General features: G+C 45.2%; 1 protein-coding gene across 4 annotated transcripts in view; it reads left to right on the top strand.

Annotated features, from left to right (window-relative positions):
- The window catches only part of PTPRR (protein tyrosine phosphatase receptor type R), a 133732-nt gene that overhangs the window by 83033 nt on the left and 23969 nt on the right, over positions 1-26730 (top strand). For all 4 annotated transcript variants that reach the window (XM_033950706.1, XM_033950704.1, XM_033950703.1 and 1 more), the window contains exons 6-7: positions 18033-18219; positions 20176-20260. In XM_033950706.1, coding sequence (XP_033806597.1) covers positions 18033-18219; positions 20176-20260 — 272 coding nt within the window. The remainder of the gene's footprint in view (positions 1-18032; positions 18220-20175; positions 20261-26730) is intronic.

The following is a 26730-nucleotide window of genomic DNA, read 5'->3' as shown; positions in this document are numbered from 1 at the left end:
TTGATTTTTGAAACCTTTTAATGTGAAGAAGCATTTCGTTAAAGGCGGTAACTGAGAAAGAGGCCCGTTGGCTTCTGTTTTATTCCCCGCCCTTTCTTATAAACATTGTAGTTCTACTGCCTGCCCTCACGGTCAAGTTTTTCGTATTGTAATACCCTCTTCCCAATTGTGCAGTGAGGGGGGGTGGATCACCCGGTCACTGTCTTGTTGGGGGTGCCGGCACCTCCCTTCCTCTCTGCCCCACTTTCCTGCACCTTTTGCGCCGTGCACTTGCCTTCAATTCCACCCCCACCCCCCACTGTACCTTGAGCTCTTCGGGGTGCGAAAAGCAGCTCTAACCTGCTCCTCACGCCCGGTCTCGGCGCTCCCCTCTGACGCCATTTCCGGGTCCCTCAACTAGGAAGTGACATCGGAAGGAGAGCCAACGTCGGTGTGGGCAGCAAATTACGGGGGAAGGGAAGGGGAACGTGTGTGGCGGGGGGGGGGGGTGTTGTTGAGAGGAGGGCAAGAGGGGGCACCACTGCCCTATGCGCCTCCCGCCCTCGCTGTGCCACTGCTCTTCCCTTAATTATATGCTTTTTTTGTGTGTTTTTTTTGAGCATCGCAAGCCGCCTGGAAGGTTTTTACTAGAGAATGACACGGTGAAAAAATTGGTCCCCGTCACCGCCCCGTCCCCGTCTCACCATCCTCTGCACCGCCCCGTCACCGTCATTCCCTTCACCGCCCCGTCACCGCCACTGCCACCCCATTCACCGCCCCGTCACCGCCACTGCAACCCCATTCACCGCCCCGTCACCGTCACCGCTGCATACATAAAAGCCTCAAACGGGTACGATTTTATATACTTTTCTAATATCTCCCCTATGTATCTGCCATTGCCCCTCCCTGTGTCCATATACCATCCCCATGGCATGTCCCCTTTTTGTCTCTGTCCCTATGCCCCATGCACATAATTTCCCCTCTTTCTGTTACCTTCCTGTGTCCAGATTTCCCCTATCTTCCTCTTCCATACCAGTGTGTCTCTTCTTTTCAACCCCATCTAGCTTTTTTCCCTCTTTCTTCCCCCCCCCCCCTGCTTCTAGCATCTGGCTCACCTGCCTGTCCTTCCCTTTCTTTCCTGCTGTGGGTTTTTCTTTCCGTTTTCATCACCTTGGCCCAGAATCCTTTTCCCTTTCACTCCCTCCTTACAGTCTGAGCCGGGAACACGGGTGATCGCACGGTCCTCGCAGCCCCCACCCGCCTGCCCAATCGATCCTAGTGTTTAGCCAGTTCTCTCCCTTCTCCTCACCTTAATTTGCAGGCTTTCTTTTTCAGCGACCTGCACGCTTTCCCAAAGAGCCGCACACGCGCGGCTGCTCAGTGTTCAATCTTCTGCTCTGCTGCAACTTCCTGTTTCCGGTTGCGTCAGAGCAGAAGATCGAAACTGAGCAGCAGCGGCTCTTTGATAGCGTGCGGGTCGCCGAAAAAGAAAATCTACAAACTAAGGTGAGGAGAAGGGAGAGAGCTGGCTAAACACTAGAATCGATTGGGCAGGCGGGTGTGAGCTGCGGGGACCGCGCGATCCTTCATGCCTCACTGCGGGGACAAGACCCATTCACCGCCCCGCGGGCGGTGAATGGCCTTGTCCCCGTCGCCGCAGCGACTGCTAGTTTTCTTCCCCGTTTTCGGCGGTGACCCGCGGCTAAAATGCGGTGGCCGCGGGTAAACCGCCACCGTGTCATTCTCTAGTTTTTACCATAATGTGCAAGATAGAAAGCTTTAAGAAACTTGGAAACCTGTTCACAACTTAAAAACCTCTTAAATGCATTATATCCTATGTAGCTCTAAACCCCATATCCAGGCCCGAGGAAAGGAGGAGGGGGGTGGGGTGCAGCCGGTACATCACTCCAGGGCCTATGACGCTCAAGAAATATCACGGAAACCGAAATGTGCCGTCGTCTCAAGAAGGAGACATCCTTACAAACTAAGACGAAGAATGGTGCGAAGCAATAGAAGGCCAGCGTCGGTCTGTCTATTCTGTTGACAGTTCCTGCCACTGTCGCCTCAGCGGAGCGCTCATTCGGCACGCTAAAGCTGGTCGAACAATTTTCTAAGATCCTCTAGGTCACAAGTGTGACTGGCAGATGTGGCAAGACTCAGTATTGAGTCTGATCTAGCAAAACAGATTAATTTTGATTATGTAATTCAGAGTTTCTCTAGGAAAAAGGCCAGCAAAGCACCTTTGTTTGGCAGACAATAAATGCTATCATAAAAGTCTTTTACTATTATAAATATATTACTGTATTATTACATTTACTAATGTATTAGTACTTTATATTAACGGGTGCTAGAATAGATGTGTAAACTTACGCATTTCTTTCTTTCTTTCTGTCTTTCTCTCTGCCCCCTGTCTGTCTTATTTTCTTTCTGTCTCTTTCCCCCTGTCTGTCTTCCCTTCTCCCTTTACCTCCCCCTGTCCAGCAGCACTCCTTCCCTGCTCCCCCTGTCCAGCAGTACCCCTTCTCCGTTCCTTTTTCCAACCCCCCCTGTCCAGTAGTACCCCCTTCTCCCTTACCTGCTCACTGTCCAGCATTCACTAGGCCGGAAAGCCTTGGGGCTTTTGCTAGGCCGGCCCGCCTCGCATTATTGAAGTGGGCCGGCCTAGCAAATGCCCTGCGGCAGCTGCCGATGCTGGTCCGGGGGTGAGAAGTAGAGGCGTGGTCAGAAGTCAGCCAGCGTTGGAGATCGGGGCAGGAACGTTGCTGGGGAAACCGCCGCCCGCGTTGCAAACCACTGAAGGCTCCTACTGCGCATGTGGCGCCACGGATCAGGGATCATGGCCGCACGGCATTTCAACTGCGCATGCGCGCTAAGTGTTTTAATATAGCAGATACTTATCTAAATGTATCAGTGTAATCTACGATTGTTAGAAATAAATAATATACACTTCCCCCTCCCCATTCACGGTTCCTGCACTCGCAGTTTCATATAATCGCGATTTTTTTCTGGGGAGGGGGAAAAAAAAAACAAAAAAACAGTCTTAATGTAAAAAAAAAATCCATCTTTTTTTCCTCTCTGCCGCCTTCCCGGCCTTACCTGGTGGTCTAGAGGGCTTTCGGGGCAGGAGCGATCTTTCTACGCTCCTGCCCCGTGCAGATCGCCATGAGGAAATGGCTGCTGGGAGTTCCCGTAGTCTCTCGAGACTACGTCGGGAACTCCCTACAGCCACTTCCTGATGGCGATCTGCACGGGGCAGGAGCGTAGGAAGATCGCTCCTGCCCCGAAAGCCCTCTAGACCACCAGGTGAGGCCGGGAAGGCGGCAGGGAGGTGGGGGTGGGTCAGAGCCGGATAATTGCGGTTTTTCAGCATTCGCGGTCCGGCTCTGCCCGTATCCCCCGCGAATGACGAGGGAGAAGTGTACACACATACATGTGTGTAGAATTGTGTATAAGGTCCCACACGCTTTCTTTGTACCGTATCCACAGCACCGGGATTTCATTATCGTCAAAGGCTCGCGTCTTAGGATCTCATTTGCCCATACGCTTAATCTGCAGGAACGCAGGGGAGGTGAAATCAGCTTTGTAATCATGAGCCTTTTTTGAGGCAATGCTTTAGTGAATATGATTAAAAAGAGGGAAAACTGAAAGTACTCTGTTGTCAGCTCTTTTCCTCTGCAGGATACATCGCGATTCCTGTCCCGGTCTGATACTGATTGCTTCAAGCTCGGCACAGAAGTGCTTGTCAGAGCTGTTTCCGTAGCTCGGTTTGACATGCCGAGATTTAAATTCCTTTGAAAATTACTGAAGCACTACCAGTTAGGACTGGTTTATGGGATGACACCGCTAGGGTCTGAAAAAGATGACTTTTTAAATGATAGCTTTTGAAATGTAGCAGGAAGCAGGATATATAGAAGCCTGGCCAGTCATAGGTGATGAGGTTTTAGGGGTGATCTATGTCCTTTTGTCAACATATTTCAGCCCTGCGTCTCTCCTCCCGAGTCAGTGGAATTTTAGAAAAACGAAGAACACATTTATGGGGGTAACGCCTTTAATCTTGATTCATGTAAGAGTCTGGCGGGAATACCAGAGCTTATTAACGAAATACTTCAAGGATTCTTTTGTGTGTTGAACACTGCATATATTATTAAGCAAACTGTGCTCTTTTTTTTTTTTTTGCCAGAATTAGATGCATATAATGTGAGCATCTGTATCTGATGATCATTATAGGAAAATGTAAAAAACTTAACCCCATCCCCTTTACTGAACCGCGATAGCGGTAATTAGTGCAGGGAGCCGTGCTGAATGCTTCATGCGGCTCTCGACGCTGTTAGAGTTCCTAGGAGCGTCGGGAGCAGCATGGGGCATTCAGCGGGTCTCCCTGCACTAAAAACAGCTATCGCAGTTTACTATAAAGGGGGGGGGGTATTTATTTAAGCATTTTGGGGGGAAATAATGTGGATGTAATGTATGTTTCTATTGTTACTTTGTATTTCTCTGTGAATGCACAGTTTCTCTTTTTGCTAATCGCGTAGAACCAGGGAAGCCGAGAAAAAATCCAGGCCCCGGTACAAAGAAGGTGCGTGGGACCTTATATAAAATTCTACACACATGTGTGTGTGTATTTTATTATTTCTACCAATCGTGGGAAAGCAAGGAGGAGTAACCCGAGCAATAAGTTTGAAGCTAGGAACGAACCCGTGAGAACACTTGTCGATAGTCACTTTCATGAGTTTTTGTTCGTTGAATCATGAATGCACCATACTATGTCACTCAAGTGTTTTATCATTGCCATGGCCTTCTATTGCTTCGCGATCTTGTGCGTGAAAGTTCTCGCGCCGTGCTTAGCTTGTGAGGACATCTCCTTCTCGAGATGACGACACGTTTCGGTTTCCGTGATGTTTCTTGGGCTTCATTGGGGCCCCCCTTGAGCTTCATAGGCCCTGGAGCGCTGTATCGGCCGCACCCCGCTCTCCTCGGGCCTGCATAGAACTGTAAGGTGTTTGCGGTACACAAAAGGCATGCTGTGTTATGATATCACTTCCAGCGATGCCTTTTAAATTCTGACCTCCTCTTTTTCCCCCCTTACAACCAGTTAAATTATATCCATCCAGTGAAATTTATCCACCAAAGTAGAGCCATAATCAAGGGTACTCATGAGGTGTGGCAAAAGGTTGTCCTACAATTAACCATATTTATTTGCTGTACCTTGTTCAGTTACCGTATATACTTGAATATAAATCGAGATTTGGGGGCCAAAAATGGGGGTCTCGGTTTATATTCGGGTCAGCGCTGACCTGTCCCCCTCCTGAACCTGATGCAGGCCTCTGCCGGGCCTTCCATGAGACTTGGTGGCCCAGCGGTGGCCGGGACATGAGAGATCCCTCCTGCCTCCTGTCCCAGCCAATTCTAAGAATTGTTACCTCCCTCCCACCTCCCCCGTGCATCTTTAGTATCCCTGGTGGTCCAGCAGTGAACCGCGGCAGGAGCGACCTTCCTTTGCTCCTGCCCGCGCAGAGCCGCTAGCCGAGAACTCGTGGCAACCAATTAGTTAGCAGCTCTGCACGGGCAGGCGTGACCTTCCTTCACTTTTGGCCATGCAGAGTCACTAGCTGATTGGCCGCAAGAACTCACGGCAGCCAATTAGCTAGCAGTTCTGCATGGGCAGGAACGAAGGAAGGTCACTCCTTCCACGGTTCACCGCTGGACCACCAGGGATACTAAAGGTACATGTGGGAGGCGGGAGGGAGGTAACAATTTTTAGAATCGGCTGGGACAGAAGGTGGAAGGTATCTCTCCTGTCCCGGCCTCCGCTGGACCACCAAGTCTCATGGCAGGCCCGGTGGAGGCCTGCAAGGCATCGGGAGGCGGGGGGGGGGGGGGGGACAAGGTACAAAACCTGTCAGAGAGGGATGGGGCTGGGTGCAGAGACTGGCAGGGCAGAGCAAGGCACTGCACTTGAATATTAACCCCCTGGTTTATATTTGAGTCAACCTTTTTTCCTTCTTTTTTAGGGGAAAAAGGTTACCTCAGTTTATATTTGGGTCGGTTTATATTTGAATATATATGGTATAAAAAGCAGAATAAGTGCCACTGATCATCAGAAATTAATTTCCCTTGGACTGGGGCTGCTGAACATGCTTGATACCTGGCCCACCTCTAACCCAGCCAATTAGGGGATGGCCGGTTAGTGGGGGATACTCGGCGGCATTAACCATTTAGATGCTATGGAATTAGAGAATGGCACGGGGACAAAGTTTTCCCCATCCCTGCAGAAACTCAATTTTCCTGTCCCGTCCCTGTGACCAGGAAGTGATGTCAGAAGGGAGCTGAGGTCTGCGCGAGCTGCAAGTGGAAGATGCTGCTTGCCCTGGTGAAAATTTAAAGAGGTGCGCAGGGGGAGGGTGCTGTGCCCCCCCCCCCATGAAGATGGTGACTGGAGTGGTCCACCCCCCCTTACTAAATCACTGCCCTCTATCAAACCAATTTATATATGGGTTTCATTAGGTTTTGAACATGACTTGAGACTCCATCGACTGGAATGGGATTTAACAACAAACCGCACCAACCATATTTCCTTGATCTAAATTTTGGAGGTTATTCCCTCCTGTAGGGAGCTGTACTTTTCCTTTTGGACCTTGCTCTAGAACCCACTGAGGACCACATTCCTGCTTTGCAGTGCCACATGTGCAGTCTTAGAAGACAAAACCAAGCTCCCTCCTCCGTATTGACTGCCAACAGCCTTGCTTCAGCTTAATTAATGTCTTCCTTCCACCTGCACGCCTTTTGCAGTTCAACAGCCAGCAGCAGCGAGAGATGAAGTTAAGGGACGCAAAAGGAAGCGACTCCCTGGAATGAAATTCCAGGGTGAAAGGGCGATGACCTGTGGAGGGCAGCAAGCAGACGCAGTGGAATCCCAAACCATTAAAATGAACAAGGATCAGCACTCGGGGCTTTTCCTCGTTAATGTGCTGAATGAACACTGGGGAAAGTATTTCAAGAGACTGCTGAGCTCAAATAAACTTCTGGCAAGATTGGGTGGGCAATAGATTTATCTGAACTGTGCTGTGGCGTTGGATGAGGGAGTATAAATTAAAACTTAATCAGGTCCACTATGGTAATAACATGCATGAGTGAGAGAGATAAAATGCTAATAATGAAACTTTATTTTAAAAATAGGCCGACAAAATTTTGTGGAGATTTGGTTAGAATTTTTCCTGATGTCTCAAGAGCTACGCAATTAAGAAGGAAAAATTTTTTTAAAACTAAGAACAAGAGTTCTAGCTCTTGAGGCATCGTTTTATCTAAAATTTCCATGTAAATGTCTTGTTAAATTACAAACAACATTCCTGGAATTGTCACCATGTACCAAAAATCCAATATCTAATTCCAAGGTTCCAAGCTTTAGAGAACTCTTTTCTGTGTTGCACCTTCAAATCATTATCTGATGTTACTACTTATATTTATACTTTAGCCATAGACCTCAGAAACACCCCCTCCTCCGTCCCATAAAGGTTATGACTCATAACAGGGAGAATCATGTGTAACCTCCTCATTCAAGGCTTAAATTTTAATAAGTAATGCTCGGTATATTTTTAAAAACGCTTTTATGAAGTATATGCGGGATGGTGGTTAATGGCATGAGTGGGTCCCTGACGAAGCGGCAGCGAAACATGTCTGGACCACCAGCCAAAGTACAGTAACGCTTTTGAAGATAAGTACATATACTTCATTTGTCGCTTTAAAAGCATAAAAGCGTTTAAAAAAAAAAATACCGAGCATTACTTATTAAAATTTAAGCCTTGACCGATGAGGAGGTTACACATGATTCTCCCCGTTATGAGTCATAACCTTTATGGGACGGAGGAGGGGGTGTTTCTGAGGTCTATGGCTAAAGTATAAATATAAGTAGTAACATCAGATAATGATTTGAAGGTGCAACACAGAAAAGAGTTCTCTAAAGCTTGGAACCTTGGAATTAGATATCCTAATCACTTCTTGAATCCTATAACTTATTAATTGCTGCTGTTTTCCTAAAACTTGAGAACTGCCGTCACTTCTCTGATAATATGGTAAATGCCTATTGTATCCAAAAGTCTATGCTAATCTGAATTCCAAACCGATAGCCGGAATATTTTCATCCCTCCTCCATGTGCTCATTTTCAGATTATCTCCAATTTAGAAACGCTCTACTAGTTTTTGTCTAACATCGTTTGTACCTTATTACCTAGCCGCTCCTCTGTAATCTTCTCTCACACGCCTCAAACAGGCCCGCCAAGCCCACATTTCCCCATCTCTCATCATGAAGCCACCCTCCTGGCTCCTTCTTCTCCTACTCTGTTCTCTCAAACTCTCCCCCTGCCTGACACCCCCTTCTCCCAACCTCCTCGACCCAACACACGCCCGCAGTATCTGCCCTGGCCTCAGAATCCCCACGCAGATACGCCCCAAACGCCACCCATCCTATAAAAACCCTCGCAGGGTCAACCATGCCTCTCTTAAACCTATACCCGCCTCTGCCCCCCCAAACCTTGCCTTACACTCTCTCACCCCAGCCCCGGCATTCTATTGCAATGCCAGATCTGCTTGCAATAAGATTCAAATCTTAAAAGACCTACTCGAGGATTCAGACCCCGGATTCCTATTCATCACAGAATCTTGGATCACAAAAGATGACCAATTCACTCAAAACGAACTTTGTTTCCATGGCTACCAACGCCTCTTCTCTCCCAGAACCAACCGAAAAGGAGGTGGCCTGGCCCTCCTTTTCAAATCATTCTTTGATGTCCAGCTCCTCGAAAAGGGCAGCCACTCTTCATTAGAATACATGTTAGCCTCAGTCAGCGACGAATTCCACCCTCACCCTCTTGGTATCCTGCTTCTATACCGCCCACCTGCCCCTTGGAACAATTCCTCCGAACTCGTCTTTGAAACCATAACAAACGCCTTCCTCAGATTTCAAAGATTATTAATCATCGGAGACATCAATCTCCACCTCGACAATGTCTCCAACAATGATGCATCCGAATTTAATAGCTTCCTCTCCACCTTAGGTTTTCCCCCCTCACACTCTCCCCAACCCATGAAGAAGGCCACACACTAGACCTCATCAGCTTTCTAGATCTTACTACTCACAAAACCTCAACCGACGACATTCGCTGGGAAATCGTACCCTGGTCCGACCACTACCTAGGTGCCTTCTGCCCCATCTTCATGTCGCATCTTGGGCCCCCTTCCCGCTCCCCAAACTCTATTACCTTCCGTAAAAAAATCTCAAGCAACCTGTTCTGGAGCAATTTCCTCGACAAATACTCCCCCATCTCCAATCCTGCTGAACCAGAAACTAACTGGCAAAACTGGGTCACCCTCTCCGAGTCCACCTTCCATTCCCTCGCTCCTCTCTCCACTAAAACCATTTCCTACTCCCGTAAGGCCTCTTGGTACCTCCCATACCACAGAGAACTGAAACAAAAATGCCGTGCTCTGGAACGAAAATGGAAAAAATCTAAATCCCCTACAGACAAACTCTCCTGGAGGGTCAACATCAAAATCTACAACACCGTTCTAAAAAAAGCAAGAAAAAACTTCTACGGAGACAAAATCTCTAAATCCAACAATCAAAGTAGCACATTGTTTAACATTTGGCGTTCCTTAACCTCCAAAATTGACTCCATCTTTCCCTCCTCCCCCTCAGCCGACTCTCTAGCACAGTTCTTCAACAATAAGGTCTCCATCTTGAGGCGCTCCTTCCCACCTGCAATCTCCTACAAATCCCTGATTCCAATCGACCCCAACCCATTCTTAACAGACTCCTATCCTATCCCAGCTGAAAGATCCTGGTCTTCCTTCGAACCTGTTTCCGAATCCCTGGTCCATAATCTCTGCCTCAAACTGAAATCCTGTAACTGCACCTTGGATCCTTTCCCCTCCTACCTTTACGAGAACACTCCCCCCCCCCCCCAGGCCATCTCATCTCTTACCATTCTCTTAAACTCCGCTCTCCATTCGGGTCTCTTCTCCCCTGAAATGGGCCATATCTCCCTAACCCCACTACTGAAAAAACCTGAGCTAGACCCCGCTCTACCATCCAACTACCATCCAATAGCTAACATTCCCCTTCTTACCAAGGTGCTAGAGTCCATCATATCCACTCAACTCTCCTCCTACCTTGAGAAATTCACCATTCTTCAACCCTACCAACATGGCTTCCGTCCCAACTTCAGCACCGAATCCCTTCTGACCTCTTTAATCTCAAAAGTTCAATATCTCCATTCTCGTAACAAATCGCCGTCCTTCTCCAATTCGACCTCTCTGCAGCTTTTGATATCGTACATCATGATATTCTAATTTACCAACTCACCGAAATAGGCATCAACTCCACAGTCCTTGACTGGTTCTCGAAGTTCTTACGCTCCCGCTCCTACATAGTCAACATGAAGGGCTCCTCCTCCATCCCCTGGAACCCGATCTGTGGAGTCCCACAAGGCTCACCTCTCTCTCCTATCCTTTTCAACATTTATATGTCCTCCCTTAAACTCCTCCACCTCTCCCCCCTCGAAACACTCTACACTTACGCAGATGACATCTTTATCCTACTTGAGACCGACCGAACCCTCACAAACCTCTCAGCGAACATATCCTCATGCATATCGAACCTTCAATCCTGGGCTCACACTGTGCAGATGAAACTGAACGAATCTAAAACAAAACTTCTCTGGCTCGGCCCAAAACTGGACCAACTGCCCACCTCCATCTCACTGTCCTCGGGCCCCACTTTACATCTGGAATATTCAAGTAAAGTTCTGGGAGTCATCATTGACTCTACACTTTCCCTCAACGATCACCTCAACTCCCTAGTAAAAAATGTTTCTTCAGCCTCCACATGCTACGGAAAGTGAGATCCTGCTCCCATCAAAAACACTTTGCAGTCCTAGTACAATCCACCATCCTTGCCAGACTGGATTACTGCAACTCTATCTACCTAAGCCTAACAAAGAAAAACCTTCAAAGACTCCAGCGGATTCAGAATACCGCTGCCAAGCTTATCTTCGCAAAAAGCAAATTCGACCATGTCTCACTGCTTCTGTCCAAGCTCCATTGGCTACCGATAATCTCCAGAGTCCACTTCAAATGTGCCTGCCTCACTTTCAAGATCCTACACAGCATCCTTCCTCCCCTCATCCCTCTCGCTTGGAACTCCGCCAACCCTAATTCCACCAGATCCACCCAAAAAATGAAACTTTCCTTTCCCTCGCTAAAAGGCGTTTCCCTTGTAGGAAAACTCGGTTCCTCTCTCCACTTCAGATTCACTGAGCTCTGGAACAACCTTACCTCCCCTCTCAGGATTCAAAGCTCTCTCCTACTCTTCCGTAAACATCTGAAAACCTGGTTATTCTCAAAAACGTAACTCCTCCTCCCTCTCTAATCATTTTAGTCCTCTAATTCTCTTCTCCTTTCTAATCATTTTAGTCCTCTTATTCTCTTCTCCTCTTTTGTCCCCTCTGGAGTTCCTTTCTACCCTAACTCTTGTTAACCGTGTCGAGCTTTACGAATGTAGAGATGATGCGGTATACAAACCTAAGGTTTAGTTTAGTTTAGTTAAATTACAAGACATTGAATACGTATTTTGGGATCCCATTCAATTGCAACAATTTCTAATAGCTCGAGAACAGAAATGAGTTTTTCCCTTTTTTTTTTTTAATGTTTCACTACTGAGAAATTGGAGGATGTTAGAGTCCCAAATAGTAGGGACTGGTTAAAGATTCACAAGGATGAATCAAGAATCAATTCTTAGTTTTCTTCTTATTTTTGTTAGTTGAAATAGTAGCTTGTCTTCCCATAGTTGTGGGCTTGGAAAGGAATTTTGTTTTGCATGTATAAGTATCGTTAAAATTTGAGTAAGAATCCTTTTTTTCTTGGTATCATCTGATATTGTAATTATTAAATCTGTATATAAAAATTAAAAATTAAAAAAACAAAACTTAATACTGATAAAATGAAATTTTTTTTTTATGCCTCCCCTTCTAATAAAATGATAGAAAAAGAACTGATTGTTGATGGGATAAACTACACTATCGATCCAGAAATTAAAATTTTGGGGTGTTTCCCTGGATAAGAATTTAACTATGAAATCATTTACAAATGCCTTGGTTAGAAAATCTTTCTTCACTCTTTGGAAGTTACGCGCGATTAAGGGCTCCTTTTACAAAGGTGCGTTAGGGCCTTAATGCGTGGAATAGCACGCGCTAAAATGCCGCGCGCACTAGCCGCTACCGCTTCCTCTTAATCCGGTGCTTGCGCTAAAAACACCTTAAGTCTTTGTTTTTAGTCCCGTTGCATTCAGAATACTGGTCCAATCTCTGGTACTTAATATACTGGACTACTGCAATTCGGTTCATTTGGCAGGTCTTCAGTCAAATTTGCATAGATTGCACAAAATCCAGAATGAGGCTGTGCGTCTAATTTTTGATTTGAAGAAATCAGATCATGTTACTCCGTACTCTAGACAACTCCATTGGTTGCCTTTTGAGGCCAGGGTATGGTATAAATTTAGGACGCTCTGTAATAAAGCCGTACATGGTCAGGCATCTGGTTATTTACTAGAACAATTAACGTTTTTTAAGGCGGTTCGTCCACTAAGGATAACTTCGTTGTTTGTGTTCCCTCCAGTACGAGGATGTCTTTACAATAAATTTTTGCATCGAACAATTGCATATCAGGCTGCTAGTTGGGATTCGGAATTGCGTATTTTGTTTGCTTCTTCGATTTCATATATGCGGTTTCTGAAAACTATTAAAGACATCTCTTTTTTGTCAAATTCTTCGGAGAGTAAGGAAGATGATATTTCATTTGTATTTCACTGTGGTGTACGGCCTCTTGATGATGTAAACCGCATTGATCTGGAAGGTATTGAGGTCTAGAAATGTATTTTAATGTAATGTAATGTATTCCTGGTGAATTGGGTGACCACTCGGTGACTCGTGTAGGGCTCTTTTGGATAATCTCTTGTATAATACAATCAGTGTTGAAAATGCTTCAAGACCATATGTCTTCATGAAGTGAATTTAAGATTTTGAAGAGTTCTGCTGCTGGCAATCTATGATTTACCGGTAAGTTTCCTCTTCACTTAGGGGATGCATCAAGAAAGGCCAAGTCTTCTTGCATTATGAGCTTCTTGCATTATGTAATGTAATTTATTTCTTATATACCGCTACATCCATTAGGTTCTAAGCGGTTTACAGAAAATATACATTAAGATTAGAAATAGGAAAGGTACTTGAAAAATTCCCTTACTGTCCCGAAGGCTCACAATCTAACTAAAGTACCTGGAGGGTAATAGAGAAGTGAAAAGTAGAGTTAGAGGAAAAATAAAAATAAAATAAACATTTTAACAAGACAGCATTGATCTAAATACTTTGGGAGGTAGAAGAGAGGAGAGAAAGGAATAGAAGCAGAAGGGGGAGACGTTGAACAGTAGAATTCTGGAGAAATTTAAATGATAGAAATAGAACAAAACAAAGACAAAATGCAAAACAATAGATAAGATTAAAGATAAATCATAAGCTGGAAAGAAAAATAAAATAAAACTTATGATAAGTGATAAGTGGGTCAAGAAATGGGTAGAAGCGTCGGAGTTGATTTTGCCAAAGAGTAAACGGATACAAAATTCAGAGTAGGGCGTGTTTTATCACTGGCCGCCAAAGTTAGGCGCCTAAATGGCAGCGTACTCAGCGCTAGTTCTTTAACCGCATTTGGGCTCCAGGACTCCGTATTAGAACACTGTACTTCAAGCCTAGAATTAAGTCCACCCTTGTCAATAGCAGCAGTGGCGTAGTAAGGCGGGTGAGGGGGATGGACCGCCCCGGGCACGGTCTTTCTAAGGGGCGCAGGCACCTCCCCTCTCTACCCCCCCACTCCTTAACAACCCTCCCCCTCCCCCCCTGTATAGAGAATATGAGCCTCTGTTAATAGAATTACACTGTGAAAGGCTGACAGGCTATAATTGCGGAATCAAATTATTGTTTATTGAACGGTCAGGAATTCATTTTTGTATTCCAGAGGTGTGTTAGTTGTCTGTGGTCTTGCTAAAATATTTCTGTCAGTGTTATTTAGGAATTCATAACCTCCTCCTTGGAAGTATGTGGATTTGCATTGCTTGTATATAGGTAGGTGTCCAGTGGCTGCAACGTCGATTTTTCTTATTATTCCTGAAACATTGTTCTTTCTATAATTCCCTGAACTGGGCAGAGCCATAAATTCAAAGTTAAAATTAGGGCAGGCGTTAACGTGTTCTTTTGTCAGAAGGGAAGCAGACCGCTCGCCAAGACTTTGACAAATCTGCCGGCCCAGGCCAAAAACAATATTTAAACTCTGGGTTTGCTTTATTATAGAGCAAGTGAGGTAGTCTGTTCCCGCACATCAGTACATTTCGGGGGTCTTTTGGGCTTAAATATTTTTGCTGCTTTTCTCTGAAATCTTGCAAAACTTATTCTCAGCTTTTTTAACAGGTTGCGTGGGATCAAGGCTTACTCTATGTGCTGCTGTTATCTTTGGCCGAAATGCATTTTTCGGGGTCCCCGCGGACCTCTTTGGGTTTTCCTGCTTCCTCTGCAACACCTGCTGATTAGTTTGAGGTTTCCTTAGTGCTGGACACACCTAACAACCATCCCCAGAAACTGGAGCCCAGGGAGCAATCTCTCACTGCCGCACACTTTTAATGTGTGGTTTTCTCCCGTCGGGATCCAGCCTGTCGTGTTTAGAAAGCAGGATAAACCGTTTCCACGAAGTGTGAAACTTCAACACTTATTCGACCCTGTCGGCCAGAAATCCTTTGGGTAAAGAAGTGCAATCTAGGCCTGAAAGGCAACCGGCTCCAGAGAAAGAAAAACCTGTTCTGCTTACTGTCGCCCAGAGCGCTTTCCAAAGCCATCCCGAGGAACCCACAGCCAGTCAGGTTTTCAAGATATCTGCGATGGTTATGCACGAGATAAATATTTTCTCCATGAAATTCGGTTAAGAGTTGCCTAAAGTTAGGTGCTGGGATAATGCTCGCTTAGCACCCTGGGGTTGTGGGTTCAAATCCCGCACTGCTCCTGGGCAAGTCACTAAATCCCTCCATTGCCCCAGGTACATTAGCTAGATTGTGAGCCCGCCAGGACAGATAGGAAAAAATGCTTGAGTGCCTGAATAATTTGTAACCCTCATAGGATATGCGGAATATAAATTTTGTAAATTAAATTAAATTAGGGCCAGATTCTATAAATGGCGCCTAGATTGCCGGCGCCTAGACAAAAATGGTGTCTACCACACCTCAATCAAATCTAAGCACCCTTTACAGAATCCCGTTTAGTCGGTGGCGTAGCAAGGGTGAACGGCTCCCGTGGCGGTGGCACCCCTCTCCTGCCCTCTTCCATGCCCCTCCTGCCCCGTGTGCGTGCGTCCCTTCCCCGTATCTTTTTAACTTCAGCCATGAACGTGCTGTCCGCGTCATCTCGGTGTGCCAAAGCCGATACAGGCAACCCCTCCCCCACCAATCATGGTGTGCAATTCTGGAGGCCACATTACCGTAAAGATGTGCTAAGAGTCGAGTCGGTTCAACGGATGGCCACCAGGATGGTCTCGGGGCTCAAGGGTCTCTCGTACGAAGCGAGACTGAACAAATTGCAGCTCTACACTCTCGAAGAACGTAGGGAGAGGGGAGACATGATTGGGACATTTAAATACATCACCGGACGTGTCGAGGTGGCAGATGATATTTTCTTTCTCAAAGGACCCTCGGCCACAAGAGGGCATCCGCTCAAACTCAGTGGCGGGCAATTTCATGGCGACATCAGGAAGTACTTCTTCACCGAAAGAGTGGTTGATCATTGGAACGAGCTTCCAGTACAGGTGATCGAGGCCAACAGCGTGCCAGATTTTAAGAATAAATGGGATGCCTATGTGGGATCCCTACGAGGGTCGAGTTAAGGAATTGGGTCATTAGGTGTGGGATCTCTAGGAGAGTAGACTTAGGGAGGTGGGTCAGTAGAGTGGGCAGACTTGATGGGCTATGGCCCTTTTCTGCCGTCATCTTTCTACGTTTCTATGTTTCTATCCACTGGGTACCATATATAGAATTTGAGGGTAAGTGCTTTTGTACTAACTGCAACCTGATCACTACACATTAATGCAAATGTTAAAACATGGCCTGTGATAGAAAATACAGGGCACATTCCTTTCAGGCATTGCACTACATTTGTACCTACCATGCCTTAATTTTTTGCTTTAAGCCAGTGTCGCTCAAACTGTGGGCCCTGAAGAGATTCCAGGTGCGCCAAGAGAGATTCCAGAATTTTATTTTATGTTTAAAAATTCCCTTCCTAAGTGTATACTAGAATAGCTGACATGTACGTCACGTACACAAGAGTCTGTCGATGTTATGAGCGTCTATGTGCGTAAGGATTCAGCCGCCCAGACAAGCATCATTCTATGACGCGATTGGTCCTTGAAAGCTAACGGCAAATAATTTTATTTTTTGTTTTTTATGCACTAGTTATCCCTAACTTCAGCAACAAAGCAATCGTGGCTTTCTTAAGGTTTGGATCTTCTTATCTTTGCAAACTTGGATTTTCAGCTCTGACAGAAATTAAATTTTTAAAAAAGAGACCAATTGTTGATGGTGGATGATGAAATGTGTGTTTGCTTGTCCACTGTCGAGCCACTTTTTAAGCTAATTTGCACTCAAAAACAAGCACATCCATCGCATTGATGAGCAATTCTTTTCTTTTCCTTTTTTTCTTTATCGTATTTTCACTAACATGTCAGTATACACTTGTACAGCATTTCTTTTCTATCTCCTTTAGTTTCACCGTTGTTACAATTACCCACACATAGCTTAAAGAACTTTAAATAAATAACTCTCAAATTACCACCCCCCACGCCACCCCTTTTACAGACCATAGTGCGGTTTTTAGCTCCGGCCACGGCAATAACAGCTCCGACGCTCATAGAAATTCTGTGAGCGCAGAGCTGCTACCGCTGTAACCAGCTCTTAAAACGCTAGCATGGATTTGTAAAGGGGGGGGTTAATTTTTTGGTGGTTTTGCAGTTTTATAATTTAAATGATAATGTGCTGCGGAAAACATTTGCTTCGTTTAGTGTGCCAGAGCTAAAAAGGTTTGAGAGAGAATGCTTTAAGCCAAGGTAACTGCAAAATCTAACGCACTTTAGCAAAAGGAGATTGTACCTTTTTTTTTTTAATAAACTTTATTGATTTTCAAATCTAGAACAGTGCTTACAAAATATATATACAATTATCATCGAGAGATAGCACTTTCAATCAATCAGATATTAATACAAGATAATTATCCCCACCCTCCCTCCCACCCTAGTTTGAGAACAAAAAGAAAAGCAGTAAATTATACATGAAATTAAAATCCCAGACAACATTTGTTAAGTATATAACCCCCCTCCCCCCCAACTCCCTCCCACCCATCCTGGATATGCAATCTAAAAGGGAAAATAAAGATATAATTCAATTTAATCAGAATGAACAAAATTAGTCAATGGACCACGTGTTAATTTAAACTACTTATTATGGCACGATGTTTCCCAATTAATTCTCTCATATTTATAATATAAGCATAAAAATTTCCACCAAAAGGTAGAATGGAGTCTGTCCCAATTTTTCCCGTTTTTAGTGATCATTTGGATGGTTACTCCAGTCATAATCATAGAGAACCTTCTCTTATGCCTATCTAATGAAGATTTGGTCTGTAATGATGTCCTACATACAATATTACCATCTCATAGGTCAATGGAATTGAGGATTCCAATATCAAGTTGATTTGCCCCCATATAGATCTCCGAAAATTGAGTATCAAAGGACAGTAGAATAATAAATGATCCAGGAGACTGTACTGCTTACGAGTTGTGAAAGGCTGAACTCAGTAGGCCTCAGGTCTTCTTTCAACCTGACTTACTAAGTAGAGTAATGACGTACCATAATCAAGATTATCTAATTCGTGTTAGTTTGTGTTTATTTGTTGTCTTTAACTGTGTTTTTGGTTTTTTTTTAGGCGAGGGTCTAACGTGTCGCTTACATTGGACATGAGTGGGTTGGGAACTGTCGAACCTTTTAATGCTGAGCCGACGCCACGTGAAAAAGTTGCAATGGAATATCTGCAGTCTGCAAGCCGCGTGCTGACAAGACAACAGCTGCGGGACACTGTTGCAAATTCCCACCTGCTCCATGCAGAATTCATGGTATGTCGGGTTCTAACACGTAAAGAAACTGGAGACAACAACTTCCCAAAACATGGAAAGAAAGAACAAAATTGAAGGAGACTCTGTTGTCCAATCACCTTTATTGTATCTCAAGACTCTTGAGATACAATAAAGGTGATTGGACACCAGGTTCTTGCACTTAAGCATCAGTGCATTCTTTCCCAATGCATCCTGGGTAAAACATTCCAATTTTGAGCATTTTTTACTGTCCTATGAGATGATTTCTGATTGGTTGGATTTGGACATGTATTTCTCCGGTTTACGTATGAATCCATGCTAGATAGCTCAAATAATAATAAATTTATTTTTATATACCGCCATACCCGGGAGTTCTAGGCGGTTCACAACAATTGGATAAGATACAGACAGTACAAATTATTTAAAAAGACAGCGATTAAAAGCAGCTGAGGAAAAGAAATACATAATTTTCCAGCAGCATCTTGCCCGGTTAATTGTATAGGAATCCTGTACTTGCTGAATTTTTCAGATCTGCAGAAATGATGCAGGTAATAGGCTTGACGAGTGATGTTCTTCAAGATTTAGAACAGTGTCTCGCCAACTTTGTCGAGGCGCAGCACACTAGACGTATGGCTGCGGCTCGAGGCATCTGGAAGTGCGCGGGCATCACCGTGATGACATCAAATGCATGCGTGACACTATCATGTCGACATCCGCGCATGCACAAAGACGGGCCCTGGGCCACCAGTGGGGGGGGGGGGGTGTCAACAGGGAAAAAGGCCAGAGAGAAAGAGAGGCACTGGTGCTGGCTGATTGCCTACAGGATGTGCCTCTCACGGCAAGAGGCACATCCTGTAGGCAATCAACCAGCACCAGTGCCTCTCCTTCTCTCTGGCCTTCTACCCTGTTGACACCCCCCCCCCCCCCCAACTGGCGGCCCAGGGCATTGTATCGATCAGTTTGCGACCCCTTTGCGACCCAATTTTACTCCGGCCCGATTCACTTACCTCTCTGTCGATCCGATTCCAATCCGCACATGCAAATGAGGGGAACGGCGTGCAAAGTAGGCAGGGACGCGATTCACAAAAACAAATTTTGCAAATCGACTGGGCTGGCCGATCAACCCAAGCAGCGGCTTCTGGGGACCAGTCGCAAACATCCTTTTCGACTCCTCCAGCTCCATTGCCGCCCTGCTCTCTGCTGCCCCGAATCTCTCCTGCCTGCTGGCCCGAATCGCCACCCTGCTCTGCCCCGAATCTGTCCTGCCTGCTCTGTCCTGAATCTCTCCTGCCTGCTCTCTCCCAAATCGATGCCCTGTTCTCCCCCGAATCTCTCCTGCCTGCAGCCTCGAATCTCTCCTGCCCTTCCCTGCACAGCGATCCTGTGGTTTTAACCTGCGGGTTTAAGCAGGTTAAAACCATGGGCTCGCTGGGCTAGTAAAATTAGTTTTATTAAAAAAAAAAAAGTCGCAGCTCAGATGGGTCTTAGACAATGCACAGACTATCTGTAGATGGTTTGCGCATGTGTCGGGATTGCACTCTAGCGATCCGTGCGGTCGGAGGGGTCGTTCCTCCGATTGCCCTGATTTAAATATTATTGTTTTGGGAATTCGTCGGGCCTGCTGGAATCGGCCCCAGTTCGGCTCCACAAGTCAGGTTAGCGAATCTAGCCCTTACTGTCTATCTAAGAGGTGCTAAACGGTCCCACGTTAACTGTGCGATATCTGGACAATGCGGGAACGCACACGCTGCGCCGCTGACAACTCCTCCTAAGAACATTTTGTAAACCTCATTAGCACGTGGTTATTGAGTGCAAACAGGCAAAATACCACCCACCAATCACACATTTAGTAAACATTGTACTTGTGGTTATAGGCTAGACTGGAGTTAGGAGGGTTCGAATTTCACCACTGAACACGCACTTCACGCTGTCATGACTTCGCACCCATTCCCAAGTTGTTATCATTTGTCCATACAGGAAATACCAATGAACTTTGTGGATCCTAAAGAAATCGACATTTCAAATCACGGAACGAAAAACCGCTACAAGACAATTTTGCCAAGTAAGTTTTTTTTTTTTTTTTTTTAATTCAATATCTTTATTAAACAGGTTCAATCGTAGCAAGCAACCCTGAGCACAGAGTGACAGATAATACGCTGCTGGTGGCAAGCGTATTTTTTTTTTTTAGCCACGGGCGGTGGTATTACCAGATATTCAACGTTAGGCCATGTTTAGAGAGCAAAATTGATCATCCGGGTTTATTACGGAGAACTATCGTACAAGCGATCAAGGGTGATATTCGGCACTTTTGCAGCTCAATTTGGCCATGCAGGTGGTTAGGTGCTGAATATTGGCACTTTACCACTTATGTGCCAACTGCAACCCTGGACCACCCCGAAAACTGCCCGCTTTGAGTTTAACAGTCTGTGCTGATATACGACGACATTAACCAGCCAGGAGCTGTTTTGAGCCACCTAAATTACATTACATTAGGGATTTCTATTCCGCCTGTGCCTTGCGGTTCTAGGCGGATTACAATATAGAAGATGTCTGGGCAATTCCAGTAGAATTACATTACAGGATAAGAGTAGATTTCAGGAACAGTAGAATTATGATACAACAATTTAACAGAATGGTACATAACACAGAGGATAATACATGTCACAGAAGATAATACATATCACAGGAGATATTATATATCGATTGAATCAAGTTAGATCAGGTGTAGTGTAGAAGGGTTACAGTACCTTCTAAATCACAGACAAGGAGATATAGGTGGGTGTTTCTGAAGGTGTTGATTGGGAACTCGTTGGGGGGAGGTTAGAGAGATGGGAGATATTTTTTGAACAATAGTGTTTTTATTTCTTTACGGAAATCTTTTATGTCTGTTGTTTTGATCAGTAATTCTGAGATGTCAGAGTCGATTTTAGCTGCCTGTGTCCCTAGGAGGTTGTCGTAAAGTTTCTTACGACGAGTTCCGTTGAGAGGTGGGAAGGTGAAGATGTTCTGCGTTCTCCTTCTTCTGGGTGAGAGGTAGTAGTGGAAGCGGTTGTTTAGGTAACTAGGTGCCGTGCCGTGGGTTACTTTGAAAATGAGACAGTAGAGTTTGAATTGTATTCTTGCTCTTATTGGTAGCCAGTGCGATTCTAAGTATGCATTAGTAATGTGGTCATGTTTGCTGAGTGAGTATATGAGTCTGAGGGCTGTGTTCTGGATGGTCTGCAGTTTTTTTATTGTGTTGTTAGGGCAAGGTAAGTAAAGGCTATTGCAGTAGTCTACAATGCTCAGCACAAGAGATTGGACAATGATCCGGAATTGGTCTTTATTAAAAAATTTTCTGATTTTTCTTAGATTTCGCATTGTGAAGAATGCTTTTTGGGTGATTTTTTGAATTTGTGTTTGCATTGTGCAGCATCTGTCTAGATGTATACCCAGGATTTTGAGGGAGCTTTGTATTGGGTACTTGATTGAGTTTACTTCCAGTTCTGTTAGGGATGGTTTTTTGTCCTTCTCTAGCATTAGGAATTTAGTTTTGTCTGGGTTCAGCTTCAACTTATGATTTGTCATCCATTTTTCTACTGTTTCTAGTGTTGTTTTCAGGCGTCCTATGGAAGTTGGATTGTGGATGTCGAAAGGAAGGAGGATGGTTATGTCGTCCGCATAGCTGAAGGAGGTAATATTTAGGGTGTCCAGGGTGGTGCCTAGGGATGCTATGAATAGGTTGAAGAGTGTGTGAGAGAGGGGAGAGCCTTGTGGCACTCCACATGGATTGGTCCATGGTTCTGATAGAATGTCTTTTGATTTGACTCTATATGTTCTAGTTTTAAGGAAGCCTTGGAACCAATTGTGAACTTTTCCTGAAATTCCAATTGCGTCTAGTATCTGGAGAAGTATGGAATGGTCCACCAGATCGAATGCAGCCGAGAGATCAAATTGGATGATTAGCAGTCTATGTCCTTGGCTGAGGTGTCTTCGAGCTATGTCTAGTAAAGATACCAGAAGAGTTTCTGTACTGTGGTTGGTTCTGAATCCGGATTGGGATGGATGTAGGATGTTGTGGGCATCTAGGTACATGGACAGTTGTTGTGCTACTAGCCCTTCTATTATTTTGACGTATGTTGGGAATCACTTTGAATATTGAGCCCAGAGTGATTGCTAGTCAGTGACATCACAGGATGAAAGATACTTCTCAGTTTGCTACTACTACCATTGATTGTTTCTGTAGTGCTATAGGAAACACACAGCGCTGTACATTAAACACACAAGAGACAGTGCATGCTCAGAAGAGCTTAAAATCTAATTATGAAACATTGGCCAACCCAGGTCCCAAGTACCTGGCAGAAACCCAAGAGTAGCAACATTCCAGAGCTGAGGTTGTGATGTCATAATACCTAAGAGCCATCCTCAGCAGTGATGTCACAATGGCTTGATTGTCCTCTACTTGATTCACATAAGAACATAAGTATTGATGTGCTGGGACAGACCAAAGGTCTTTCGAGCCCAGTATCCTGTTTCCAACAGTGGCCAACCCAAGGTCCCAAGTACTTGGCAGAAACCCAAAGAGTAGCAACATTCCAGAGCTGAGATTGTGATGTCATAATACCTCAGAGCCATCTTCAGCAGTGATGTCACAATGGCATGACTGTCCTAGACTCAGCTCACATAAGAACATAAGAATTGCTGTACTGGGTCAGACTGAAGGTCCATCAAGCCCAGTATCCTGTTTCCAACAGTGGCCAACCCAGGTCTTAAGTACCTGGCAGAAACCCAAAGAGTAGCAACATTCCAGAGCTTGGATTGTGATGTCATAATGCCTCATTCCACCAATGCCTAAGAGCCAATCTCATCAATGATGTCACAATGGCTTGACTGTTCTATACATGGCACACATAAGAACATAAGAATTGGCATAGTGGGACAGACCAAAGTCCATCAAGCCCAGTATCCTATCTCCAACAGTGGCCAACCTAGGTCCCAAGTACCTAGCAAGATCCTAAGTAATAAACAGATTTTCTCCATTCTATCTCAATAATGCCCTATGGACTTCTTTTTTAGGAAATTATCCAAACTGTTTTTTTAAACCCTGCTAAGCTAACTGATTTCATATGCCAGCCATATGATCACACGCCAGCCATAGGTTTGGTCTAAGTGAAAGCACCTCTGCAGTAGCCACCCTGTTGCGTTAAGCTCTTTATTTCATTCATGCAAAGCATCATAATCGCTACGTTTCGAGAGCCGAATGCTGCTTGAAATTCCTTCATTTAAATCTGTGACTCATTCAATTTTTCGACGCTCTATATCGATGCAGGATGCGTCAATGTGGAATGCATTACCTGTGGAGGTTAAGGGAGCTTCTAGTGCTTTGCGGTTCAGGAAGTTTGTGAAGACAATTTTATTGAAGCAAGCATTCCCTTGAATGTTATTTGTTTTTAATGTTCGCTTCTGTTGGGAGGTTTTTTTTTTTTTTTTTTAAATTTTAATTACTGCATGTCTTGATTTTATTGTGTATGTTTTTATTACATCCTGCGCAGAATTGTAGGATGCTGCGGGTAATAAATTTTTTAATAAATACAACCCAAATAATGTACAGTATTATGTAAGTTATGCAAGTAAATGGGAATCCCGCCTTTGCCCCGCCCCTATATACAGCTTCCTTACAAGATCCCACTATGTAAGTTCAGTGTATATTTGCAGAATAATCCTTGGGCATCATGCTAGCATATTTGTGATATGGTTGACATGAAACTCAGGAAAGCATGGTGCTGGACAGTTATATTGTGGAGATGCTTTATAGCAGGGGGACGAGGAGACTTGTGAAGACTGGGGAGAAGATGGATGGTGCAAAGTACAGGCAGATCCTGAAGGAAAATCTATTGCAAACCGTCACAGACGTAGGCCTAGAGAGAAGACACGTATCCTACAGCAACAAAAACGTGACTGAGTTTGAGAGGCTCAGTCAAAGCCCAGACCTCAATGCAATGGAAGATCTGTCACAAGACTTGAAGACTCCAGCGCATGGATAACCCCCAGCCAACTGTAAAGAGCCCAGGAAAAATGAGCAAAAACTGATGCTCAGAGTTGACTGCCTAAGGGGACTTCCAGAAAGCACTAAATCAAGGTGTGTGAAGAGAAGAGCAAAACCAAATTCCTTTGGCTGTGACCTTCAAATGACTTGTGTTATACTCCAAGGATCACAGGAGATAATGCAGACTTTTCGTTAGAATCACAATCCCAAATCTTAGGAGTAGAAATTGATAAACAGCTATCCATGAAAAGCTACATACAATCAATAAGAAAACAATCTTTCCTTGTGGTGAGAAAGCGAAGATCTATCGGAAAGTAATTCAAAACAGAGGCTTTCTGAATTTCAGTGCAATCCCTAATTCTATCTTGACTACTGTGTTTCCCCAAAAATAAGCCTTAGTTAATATCCCTTCCTGTCCTCCACCCCTCCTCCAAAAACAGTGGCAGGGCCCTGACTACCTGCGCAGACAGCTGGAAGGCACGGCTCGGCCGAGGATGAGCGCTGCGGTGAGACTGGCTGCAGACAAGGCCAAGTACGTGAAGAGCCAGAGGCCGATAGTAACCGCCGCCAGCCCCAGCTCGACATCAGAAAGCAGCAGCGGCAGTAGCAGCGAGAGCTACTCGGGCAGCTTCAAAAAGAGCCCGATTTGGTGGGGAGCGGAAAGCGAGAGCACTGGCAGTGGGCGGCGAAGACCCCTCTGCGGACAGCGGGCTCTGGTGATCCAAGGCCTGGTACGTGAAAACTTTGCTGCCATGGCTGAGCACGTGGCCCTCCATGGGTGCAACATCAGCATGGCCACGTCCGAGGGCAGCTTAAGCCAGCGCAGCTGCGACGAGAATGGCCTGCACGAGGAGGAACCCGGCGAGCAGCTGGACATCGCTAGTCAAGTGTAAGGCTTCGGAGGTATGTCATGCTCACGGAGGGAGGGTTGGTGAGGTTCCTTTGCTACTACTATTACCTGCATTTCCCTGAAAATAAGCCGTGGAGGGGCATAATCGAAAGGGATGTCTAAGTCCGTTTATGTCCATTTCGCAAGTCATCCAAAGTCAAAAAGAGCCTAAGTCCCATTTTCGAAAGAGACGTCCAACGTCTTTTGACTTTCGAAAATCATCCAATTATACGTCCTGAAGATCTGATCGTCCAAGCCGCTAAAACGTCGATCTTTAAAGCACATTTTCGTCCAACTGTCCGTCCAAGTCCAAAACGTCTAGAACATGCCCTGTTGGACGTGGGAGGGGCCTGCAAAGTAATGGACAGAACACCCAGACAGGGCACCTAAATAATGGGGTACCTACAGGGCACTGCTGTGAACCTCACAAACAGGGTACCATGGCTTCTCCTCACTACAGCTCCCTTATAGGTGACGGTGAGCCCCCCAAACCATCTCCAGAATCCCCTAGACCCACTTACCTACCACCCCAATAACCCTTATGGCTGCAGGAGCCACTTATATGCCAGTAAAAAAGGGTTTTGGGGGTGTATAGGGCAGTGCACATGTTTAAATATCAATTACAGGGGCTTATGGGCATGGATCCTCCTCTCTATGGGTCCCTAACCCATCCCCAAGATGACTTAAGCTACCTCTGTGCTGAACGACTAGGCTTTCCTATGCCAGGCGGCCAGGTGATGATGGTTTGGAGGCTGAATTTTAAAGTTGTGATTAAAATATTTATGGGGGTGGGGGGAGTCGGTGACCACTGAAGTGGTGTGTGGGGATCTGTTTTATGTGTTTTCAGTGCATATCTGGTGAGTTTAGGTGGGTTTTTGTGACTTAGACCATGTTTCAAATGGTCTAAGTCACAACGTCCAAGTTCCGTCGATTGTGGGCTGTATAACTTTTGGTTATACTTGTTGTACGACTAAGTCTAAGCCGGCCCATGTCCCGCCCAACTCCCGCTCTCGACACGCCTCCCAAAACTGTACGTTGAGCGGCACTATGAGGGCCTAAGTCATTTAGAAATACGTCCAAAACCTGGTTTGATTATCGGCGCTTGGACGTTTTTGAGAAATGTTCGTCCAAGTGCCGACTTAGGCCGGTTTTTGGACGTTTTTCTCTTTCGATTATGAGCCCCTTAGTGTGTTTTTTAATAGCATAAATTAATATAAGACCCTGTCTTATTTTCAGGGAAGCACAATAGACTACTGTAATGCAACACTAGTTCTTTGCTCTAAAACATTGCTATCACGTCTACAACTAGTTCAAAATGCAGCAGTAAGACTCATATGGATCATGGAAATTGGAACACCTAAAGCCCTATTATAGGAAACTACATTTAACTGCAAGGATCAAGCTTAAATTAGGCATCACTACCTTTAAGATCCTGACAGGGAATGTTCCCGACTACCTAATAAAGTTGACCGCCCTACTCCAGGGTGCCTCCAACGAATATTCCACCAGAAGTCTTTCGCAGTTAAAATTCCCAGCATGCAATAATATAAAGTCTACCAGGCAAATCACCTTATCCTTCCAATACCACTTACACTGCGATCCTGTGACCACTATCTCA

The sequence above is a fragment of the Geotrypetes seraphini genome, chromosome 7 (genome assembly GCF_902459505.1).
Source record: "Geotrypetes seraphini chromosome 7, aGeoSer1.1, whole genome shotgun sequence".
NCBI classification, from domain to species: domain Eukaryota; kingdom Metazoa; phylum Chordata; class Amphibia; order Gymnophiona; family Dermophiidae; genus Geotrypetes; species Geotrypetes seraphini.
The sequence above is the reverse complement of the archived record's forward strand: the minus strand, read 5'-3'. Positions and strand labels throughout refer to the sequence as shown.